Here is a 10,083-nt window from a genome sequence, read left to right on the forward strand (position 1 = left end):
ATACCACCCCAGCCCCAGAAGGCCAGAAGAGCGAGTCCTGAAGTCAGTTCTAAGCTTGGGACAGCTCCCAGACCCGGACAGCTCCTGAGCAAGGTGGGAGCAGGGCCGGCCCGCTCCCCTCCCCCGCACAGCCCGCCTAGCTCATCCTCACCTCGCATTCTCGAACCGCCACCGCCTCCGCCGCCACCGCCGCCCGTGGGGGAGTTGGGCCCCGCGGACTGCTTGCGCCATCCTCGCCAGTTCTGGCAAAGGCTCTCGGCCTCAGAGATGAAGGAACACAGTGAATCCTCCTCAAAGCGGTCGGAATCCTCGAACGAGAAGCGCTCACCGTCCTCCCACTCCGCAAACATCAGCTCCATGGGGCCTGCACCCCCAGGGGCCGGGTCCCCCCCCGCGGATCCGGGGCCTGGGCCGCCGGCCGGGGACGGAGGGGAGGCCCGGGGCCTGAGGGGCGAGCCCGGGCTGGGGGTGGCCGGGGCGCTCAGGGCGGCCGAACGGGGCGGGGAGCTCAAGCCGGGGAGGGATACCGCGCCGGGCCTTGCCCAACAGCGGGGTCCGAACGGGAATTGTGGCCAGGCTGCGAGACTCGGGGCCCGGACGAGGCGCTGGGCTGCCAGGGCCTCTCGGCGGCTGCGGCGCCGCCTCCCCCATCAGCTGATCCGCACTTCCGGCCGCGCCGGCCATCACCACTTCCGCCCTCGCGCGCTCCTGAACTGGACCGCGTACGGGCGGGTGTAGGGGACACGTTTGTTTAATTGCTGCATTTCGTGTTGCTTTCTTGAGCCCGCTCTCATACCAAGAAGCCAGCTCCCAAGGGTGTCTGGACGACTAGCGAGTCCAGCAGGCCCTCTCTGTCCATAACGCCCCTAAACCGCCGCGTTGTCGTCCAGAACCGTAGGCTGTCAAGAGACACCGCAGTGACCATTGGATAGAGCTTATTGTCCAGACTCAGGATAGACCCTAGGGCCGCATTGCTTTCTGGGAACTGCAGTCCAGAAGCCTGTACTCCACACTTCAAAGGGACTAACGGGATGTACCAGAAGAAAAAAAGGCATTTGGTCTCAGGAAGTAGTTGTGCCTTTCCTGTTTTACTTTTGAATCTAGGAATTCTCTTGTTTTTCAGTGCGTGTGTGTGTGTGAGCACTAGCACGCGTGTGGTGCCAGTGGAGGGCAGAAGAGGATGTCAGAGCCCCTGGCTGGAGGTACAGGCTGTGAGCCACCTGGTGTGGATATTGGGTACTGAACTCCGGTCCTCTAGAAGAAGAGTAAGAGCTTCTAAAAATTTTTTTGTGTATCATGTATGAGTATTTTGCATGTATATATGTGCATCGCACCCATGCAACGCCCACAGAGCCAGAAGAGGACACTGGATCCTCTGGAACTGTTGTTACAGGCACAGCCAGTTGTGAGTTGCCCTCTGGGGGCTGGGAAAAAACCTAAGTTCTTTTAAGAGCAAGTGCTTTTAACTGCTGAGCCATCTCTCCAGCCCTAAATCTAGAAATTCTTAATCTTTTGTGTGTGTTTGTGCAAGTGATATAGACTGTAGAAGTCTAATGAAGTCCATGGATGCCCTCCTCCCCGCCTTGTTATGAATTATAATCAACTATGTTTAAACACAATTAACAAGACATTACTAAAACAAATTTGCAACACAGTATTGTTTATACATTAAATGACAATATTGGGTTGGGTTTGTAACTCATTGGCAATATTTGCTTAGCATTTACAAAGCCCTGGGGTCATGGGTTCAATTCCCAGCACCCATATGGCAGCTAACAACTGTAACTCCCATTCCAGGGGATCCAACACCCTCTACTCATCACCACAGGCATTGCATGACACAGGTGCACTTACATACATGCAGGCAATATACTCATACACATAAAATAAAAAATCTTTAAAAAAACAAGGCCCTAGGGTCAATGCCCAGCAGCTCTTGAAAAAAATAATTCATATGAGTATTAATATTACTGTGGTTTGTTTCCTGTAACCCTAATTGAAATGCTAAATTTCAGTTGTGGTTATAGATGTTTCCCCCCCCCACAGGTGTCTTACTGATAGTCCACTAACCATAAGTTAAGGATTCATTAGCCAAAGTACCCCCAAATCCAACTTCTTGATTATGCCTGAAAGGGAAAAGTATATATAAAATGCTGCACAATTGTTTCTAATATCAGGGGATCAAAGAAGTAAGCACCTTCAGCAAGCTGCACATGACTTAAAAGTGAATAGTAATACACAAGCTAATTGCCTATCAAGGTTCAGTTCCATCATTTGGGAGAATGAAGTGGAAAGTCACTGGACTACTAGAGTAAATGATAATCAGCTATGCCTAGTTACTATCACACAGAATGAAGGAGGAAAAAGTGAAGATACCTGATTTTTCCCCCCCAATTTCTTAGGTAAAAAAAGACATTTTTTCTTTTCTTTTCTTTTCTTTTTTTTTTTTTTTTTTTTTTGAGACAGGGTATCCTTGTAACTGGAAGCTGACCTGGAACTCACTACGTAGACCAGACTGGCCTTGAATCAGAGATCCACCAGCCTCTGCCTCTCAAAAGCTGGGACTAAAGGTTGTGCCACCACATCCAGCAGGTAAGATTTTTTAAGCTTTATGTGTGTGTGATGTGAGAGCATCAGGAGTCAGGTCCCCTGGAGCTGGAACTACAGGTAGCTAAGCACTGTCTTCATGGTACTGGGAACTGAACTGTGCTCTGAGAGAGCAGCAAATGCTCTTAATTGCTGAACCATCTCTCTAGCCCCTAAAAACTTTTTTTGTTTAAATTTTTTGTGTATGAATATTTTGCCTGCATCTATGTAAGTACACTATGAGCATGCAATGCCCAAATTCAGAACAGGGTGTTAGATCCCCTGGAACTAGAGGTACAGCCAGTTGTTAGCTACCATGTGAGTCCTGGGAACCAAACCCAGATCCTCTATAGGGGCAGTCAGTGTTCTTAACTGTTGAGCCATCTCTCCAGTGGCCCCTAAAAACTTTAAAATTGTACAAGTCAAATGAAATATATCTGCAGAACCTCTGGGTCACCAGTTTGCATTTTATTTAACAAGTACCTTGGAGGGACTAGGCATGAAATATGCACTCATTAAATATAGCTGATAGCAAAAAGCTCTGCATACAGAGAGACTTCACTAACCTTTGTATCTAAAGACAAGAACACTAAACGGTGTAAAGGCCTTCAAATGCAAGAAAAGACATCATACTTGTTCATCTAGGGCATAGTAGGAAAAAAAGAACTTCCATGGTTTTGGGGAGAGTACACGGTTCAAGAAAGAAGGTTTAGCTCAGTTCAGGATGGGGATAGGTGGGTAAGGAGAGAGTATCTAATTCAGGATAAATGGCCAATTTCTCCTTAGAGAGTTTTATTTCAGAACAAGGCATAACTTCCATCCAGAGCATGCTTCCAAAGAGCAAAATAAAGTGTTCTGCCTCATTTTACCCTTCCAAAATGCGTTTTAGTACAAATGCAAACATTCCTAAAATGCCCCTGCACATTTCAGAAATGACAATCCAATCACTGAAACTGTTTCTCCATTTTCAGCTGAGATGAGATTTGTTAGGAAACCTTTGTAATAACTTAGTCATTTTGGAAGGAGGTAAACTCCCAGACTGTCCCAGGGACTCCTGGATTAATCTCATCTTTCCGGCTTCCTGAAAAGACAACAAAAACAACAATAACAGTTGTTAAGTTTTCCCTGATATAGTCTCATAGTTTGTAGGGTACACTAAACCCCAAGAGACCCTGCCTCAAAGAATAAGGTAGAAGAGCAATGGAGGAAGATTCCTGACATCAACCTCGGACCAGCACACAAGCACCACTTCTTAGTGGTACCCACACATGTGCCTACACACAACAGAACAGGCAAGCATGTACAAAGACAGGAAAAGAAGACAAAGGCAACAAAGGATTTGGGACCTAGAAACGTCTATGATCTGGAGCTGTTAAGCCAGCTAGCAAGTAAATGGAGGCTGGAGACAAACATGTCCTTAAATGGCTTCACTCTATTTCAAACAGTAATGGCTAGCTGACAGCAAGATAAATCTGTCAAAGTAGTTTAGCATTACTTTCCTCTAACACTGGCATATTAATGTTTTGTTTATTTTTTGGTCTTTTTGAGACAGGATCTCCCTGTAGCTCCAGCTGTCCTGGAACTCACTATGTAAACCAGGCTGGCCTTGAACTCACAGAGATGCGCCTCCCTCTGCCTCCTGAGTGCTGGGATTAAAGGCATGAGCTACCATTCCCCACCATATTAGTGTATTTTGACCTCACCTTTCACATAGCAAAGCTCAAGTTCAGAATCATATAAGAAATGAAGATCAACCATTTTCACAACTTTAACTTTTCGCTTTTTTTTTTTTTTTTTTTTTTTTTTTTTTAATGTTCAAAGTGAGACAGGGTGTCACTATGCAGCTCTGGCTGGCCTGGAAGTCTCTATGTAGAGTAGACCAGGTTGGCCTCAATCTCAGAGAGATCTGCCAGCCTCTGCCTCCGGAGCAGTGGAATTAAAGGCGTGTGCCACCATGCCCGGCACTTTTCCCTCTTTGGCATGGGTGAACTATCTCCCAAATTAATACGAGGAACTTTCGATAACCTAGCAAAAAGCAGGAAGAACCTTTATCCACACTTCCCTACTCTCTTCCCAACAAGGCACCCCAGGAGCTAGCTGTCACCTGAGCCTTGAAAGAACAATCGAAGAAATCCTTGATTTCTTTACTGCACGCCTCATCGCGGAATTCGTTCTGCTTCCAGCAAGCCATCATCACTGACATCTCCGTGATACAGGTCGCCTCTGCAGCGGAAGAACTGGGGGACCGTCAGTCACCAGCGGACCTGGACCTTTCCCGCGCTCCTAAACAGCCGCCCTGCTCCCAACCCTGGGGTGTCAGCCCTAGGGGCTCCCCGGCCCCGAGTGCTCACCGCCCTTCTCCCGGCGTCGGCTCCCAACGCGGTTGGCTAGGATGAGGGGCTTGTTCGGCTTCAGGATAGGCTTCCTGGGGTTGGCCAGCCGCACCAAGCGGCCCCGCAAGCTGGGCGTCGCCATCTTACTCCAGTTCCCAGCAAGCTCCGCGGCGGTATGTGTGACTCCACCTCACCCTTACCTCCTTGGCGCACCGCCCATGGACAGCTGCGCGCGCACCTTCTTTTTCTTGGTACTCTCTGGGTTCGAACCCCTGCCCCGCCCACACTGGTCACCAGGTTAGGCTTGCTCCTCTGTGGGCTCTGGGCCAGGGCAGGACTGGCCAGGGGACACCCAGAACAGGCCTGCAGGCATGGACTCTCTTATCCGGTTCTTGCCATTTGGTCTAATGACTGGAGAAGATCATTGACAAAGCAAAGGGCAAAGAGGAGGGGAGCGAAACAGAATAGATTTTATGGTGTTAGGTCTGCCCTGCTGTTATCCTAGCATTCCCGAAGCTGAGGCAAGAGAATCGCCCTGACTGCCAGGCCAGCCTGAAAGCTACTCTATGAGACCTTGTCCTCCGAAACCAAAGGAAATAAACTTCCAAAGCCAAGCATGGTGACTTCCGTAACTTCCGTGCTGGGGAGGCTGAGGCAGGAGAATTGACATTAGTTCTAAGCCAGCCTGGTCTCGAACTTCCTGTGTCGCCCAGGATGATCTTGGACTTCTTAACCGCCTACCTCCGCATCTCCTGAGTGCTGACATTACAAGTGTGAATCATCAAAACCAAATAAAATTTTTCTAAAAATTAATTTTTGCTGGGTGCAGTGGCAGACGCCTTTAGAGTCCCAGCACTTGGGAGGTAGAGGTGGATGGATCTCTGCGAGGCCAACATGGTCTACATAGTGAGTTCCAGGCCAGCTGGAGCTATAGGGAAACCCTGTCTCAAAACAAAAAAATAAATAAGTGACTGGAGAAATGTCTTAGCGGTTAAGAGTACTTGCTGGCCTTGCAGAGGACCCAGATTCAGCTCCCAGCACTCACATAGTGGCTAACAGATAATACGTAACTCCGGTTCCAGAGATTCCAATGCCCTCTTCTAGCCTCTTTAGGCACTGCACGCACATGGTGCACTTAACACACAGGCAAAACACTCACAAAAAATACAAAGAAGGGCCTGGAGAGATGGCTCAGCAGTTAAAAGCACTGACTGCTCTTGCTGAGGACCCATATTCAGTTCCCAGCACCCACTTGTTAACTAACAACCATCCCTAACTCCGGTTCCAGGGGATCTATTGTCCTCTTCTGACCTCCATGGGTATTGCATGACACAGGTGCACTTACATACATGCAGGCAATATACTCTTGCACATAAAATAGAACAAAAAAAAATTTTTTTTTTGGTCTTTTTGAGACAGGGTCTCTCCCCTGTAGCCTCAGCTGTCCTGGAACTCACTCACTATGTGGACCAGGCTGGCCTTGACGTCAGAGAGATCTGCCTGCCTCTGCCTCCCGAATGCTGGGATTAAAGGCGTGCATCACCACGCCCGGCTTTTAAAATAAAATATTTTTAAAATACAAAGAAATGGGCCAGGCGAGATGGCACACACCTTTAATCCCAGCACTTGGGAGGCAGAGGCTGGCAGATTTCTGTGAGTTCGAGGCCAGCCTGGTCTCCATAGTGAATCCAGGCCAGCTGTGGCTACAGGGAGACCCTGTCTCAAAAAGACCAAAAAATAAAAGAAAAAAAAAAAGGCATGCACTACCACGCCCGGCACCCCGCCCCAATTAAAAAAAATATTATTTTTATTTATATGAATGTATTACCTACATGTATGTAAGTGCATGTTGTGCAATGCCTGTGACGGTCCAAAGACATCAGATTCCCCTGGAACTCGAGTTACAAATGGTTGTTAACCTCCGTGTGCGTGCTGGGAACTGAACCCAGGTCCTCTGTAAGAGCAGCCAATGCTCTTAACCACTGAGCCATCTCTCCAACCCCCCCCTCCAAAATTCTTTTTTTCTTTTAGTCTTTTTGAGACAAGATCTCCCTGTAGCCCCAGCCGTCCTAGAACTCACTATGTAGACCAGGCCAGGCTCAAACACAGAGATCTGCCTGCCTCTGCCTCCTGAGTGCTGGGACTACGGGCGTGCGCCACCATGACTGGCTAAAAATTAAATTTTTAAAAGAAATGTGAGGTTGGAAAATATTTTTGTTTTAATAAATCTACAAGAAATTGCTTTTTACTACCTTTAGGGCTATTCTAAAAACTGAAGAAAAATTAAGCCCCTTTATTTTATAACAAATAGTATTTAGGTGCCATTTGCACATTTGTTACGATCCTATTGCAGAGGCTGAGGTTTAAAAGGTTTCACATTTATCATCTGATTTAGTGAAGCACTGTGGTAGTATCATTGCTGTTTATGGACTTGGATCTCCAGTTGTAGTTGCTTCATCACTTTGTTCTTTTAGCTGTTTACAAATCTCAACCCAAGGATGTGTCACAAATTCTTAAGGCATTTCCAAATGAGCTCCAAGACACTTCTGCAAATGGAAGTGAATCCCAAGAAGCATGTAGTTTGTAAGATGTCTACTTTAGAGGACAAAGGTTTACTTGGATGGGCACATTGGTGTTAAAATCACTTATTACAAATGTTTGGAAATTTCCTACTGGTATCTACTTGGCTTGTTTTCTTCCTGAGTCTCAGTTCTTGTCAGAGATGTCTTTCCTGATTTGCCATGCCCTTCCACCATCAACCCTCTTCAGAGCAACCATCACAGCCTGAATTTATTGTCTGTGGCTTTATATTGCTCGGCATCTATTTTAAAATGTAAGCACAGGGCTGGAGAGATGGTTCAGCAGTTAAGAGTATCTGCTGCTCTTCCAAAGGACCCAGAGTTTGGTTCCCAGTACCCACTTCCCGTGGCTCACTACCACTTGTAACTCCAACTCCAGGGGATCTTGATGCCCTCTTCTGGCCTCCATGGTCACTCACACACATGTGGCATACACATAAAAATATAAAAAATCTTGTCGTCCCGGGCGTGGTGGCCCACTCCTTTAATCCTAGCACTCAGGAGGCAGAGGCAGGCAGATTTCTGTGAGTTCAAGGCCAGCTTGGTCTACATAGTGAGTTCCAGGACAGCTGGGGCTACAGGGAGACCCTGTCTCAAAAAAACCAAAAAAAAAAAAAAAAACCTTGTCACTGATGTGGTGGTGCACACCTTTAATCCTGGCACTCAGAAGGCAGAGGTTGGCAGATCTCTGTGACTTAGAAGCCAGCCTGGTCTATAGAGAAAAGTTCCAGGTCAGCCAGGGCTACATAGTGAGACCCTGACCCCCGAAAATCTTTAAAATGTAAACACTTGCCGGGCGCGGTGGCGCATGGCTGCCTGTAATCTCAGCACTTGGGAGGCAGAGGCAGGCAGATCTCTGTGAGTTGAAGGCCAGCCTGGTCTACTTAGTGAGTTCCAGGACACCTGGGGCTACAGGGAGACCCTGTCTCAAAAAGACAAACAAACAAACAAAACACCATGAGAGAAAGAATCTTTGTGTATGTTCTTCACTACTGAATCCCCAGTGTCTAAAATATTGCCAATAAATAGTTGTTAAATGAAAATGCCAGGTGTAGTAGCCTCTGCTGGTAATCCCAGCTAGCATTTAGAAGACTGAGGCAGGAGGAGCATCATGGGTGTGAGACCAAGCAAACTAGAGTCACAATACCATGACCCCATCTCAAAGAAACAAAAAGAAAACAAATGAAACAAAAATTAAATTAACAAATATTTAACATTATTTTTACAAATGTCAGATTTTATCATCTCCAACCCCCAAAAGTAAGCAGGCGGGGCCAGCAACATGGCTCGGTTGGGTGGGTAAAAGGTGCTTGTGGTTAGGCCTACCAACTTGAGTTTGATCCCTGGAACCCACAGGGGGGAGGGAGAACCAACTCCTGCAAGTTGTCCTCTGACCTCCACACATACACTGTGGTACAGGAGTGCCCACACATATATACACACAATAAACAAATGTAATAAAAAAGTAACCAGGTAGAAGACACTAGGTAAAAAGTAGTTTATTATATAAAATGCAACCTGAGATAATAGAAAACAGCAACACTTGTATTACGTAATGCAGGCATCCATGGTGACTCTACCCCATACTTTAGTAGTTGGACTCCTATCAGAAACTGCTACTAGTACCCCACCCTGTAGCAAATACAAGGTAGCTGAGCCCTATATCAGAAAAACTCACTTTTCTTGCTTCCTCCATGTGGAAAGTAAAGGTTTTTTGTTTGTTTTTTTTTTTTATCTTTTTGAGACAGGGTCTCCCTGTAGCCCCAGCTGTCCTGGAACTCACTAAGTAGACCAGGCTGGCCTTGAACTCACAGAGCTCCACCTGCCTCTGCCTCCCAAGTGCTGGGATTAAAGGGGTGCGCCACCACGCCTGGTGGAAAGTAAAGTTTTTAATCATTAAATACTATGTGGCTATCCCTAGTTCTTTCCCATGTGGAAACATAGCACCTGATTTACCTGTTCTTTTGTGAACATAATGACAGGGATAAAGGGAAAGAATCTGGGAAGCACTGAGCACAAAGCAAGACCAGAGTCTTCAGCAACAACCATTCATAAACTGGATGGCTTTGTGCATGTGATAAAGGAGCACTAATGTGAGCTGGTGTAATTAAGGATGATTCTACACCTTGCATAACCACTTACCTTTCTTATTGCACCTGACAGAAGTCCTAATCTAGGTTTCACTTATGTAATATTTACTTTGCAAAGTGAATCAGCATCTGCATCAATATGGATTGCAAGTTTAGAAACCAGAGTCCTGTGTTTCACTTCTTTTGTACTATAAAATGTTAATTTTTTTTAAAGACAGTTCCAAGCTGGCCTGGAACTCAAGGACCCTCCTGTTTTCTATGTATTTTTAAAGGTCCTTCCCTCTTATTCTCTGCAAGAGATCAAACAGACTAAACAAATTTTCCATGTTTTTATAAAGGACATCTTTTACAAAAGAGCTGGGGATAGAGCTCAGAGGCAGAGGCAGAGCACATGCTTAGTATGGGCAAGGCCCTGGATCCAATCTCCAGCAACACACACACACACACACACACACACACAATCACATGAATAAAATAAAAATTAGGAATTAAATC

The 10,083-nt window shown here is 46.5% G+C and overlaps 2 protein-coding genes across 5 annotated transcripts in view; both read right to left on the minus strand.

Annotated features, from left to right (window-relative positions):
• The window catches only part of Zswim8 (zinc finger SWIM-type containing 8), a 16,312-nt gene extending 15,645 nt beyond the window's left edge, over nucleotides 1-667 (minus strand). For 2 of the 4 annotated variants that reach the window (XM_008836569.3, XM_008836568.3), the window contains exon 1: nucleotides 152-601. In XM_008836569.3, coding sequence (XP_008834791.1) covers nucleotides 152-359 — 208 coding nt within the window. In that variant the 5' untranslated portion in view covers nucleotides 360-601. Of the gene's footprint in view, nucleotides 1-151 lie in introns of all 4 variants that reach the window. The other 2 variants (XM_008836567.3, XM_008836570.1) reach the window with 2 other exon arrangements.
• A 2,366-nt stretch (nucleotides 668-3,033) lies between these two features.
• Chchd1 (coiled-coil-helix-coiled-coil-helix domain containing 1) lies at nucleotides 3,034-5,098 on the minus strand. Its single transcript, XM_008836571.3, has 3 exons — nucleotides 4,938-5,098; nucleotides 4,691-4,809; nucleotides 3,034-3,667 (listed from the first exon to the last, which is right to left on the minus strand). The coding sequence occupies exons 1-3, from the start codon at nucleotides 5,059-5,061 to the stop codon at nucleotides 3,554-3,556; spliced, it is 357 nt and encodes a 118-aa protein (XP_008834793.1). The 5' UTR covers nucleotides 5,062-5,098; the 3' UTR covers nucleotides 3,034-3,553.
• Between the last annotated feature and the right edge of the window lie 4,985 nt (nucleotides 5,099-10,083).

Source organism: Nannospalax galili, unplaced genomic scaffold (genome assembly GCF_000622305.1).
Source record: "Nannospalax galili isolate Female #2095 unplaced genomic scaffold, S.galili_v1.0 scaffold1437, whole genome shotgun sequence".
Classification (NCBI taxonomy): Eukaryota; Metazoa; Chordata; class Mammalia; order Rodentia; family Spalacidae; genus Nannospalax; species Nannospalax galili.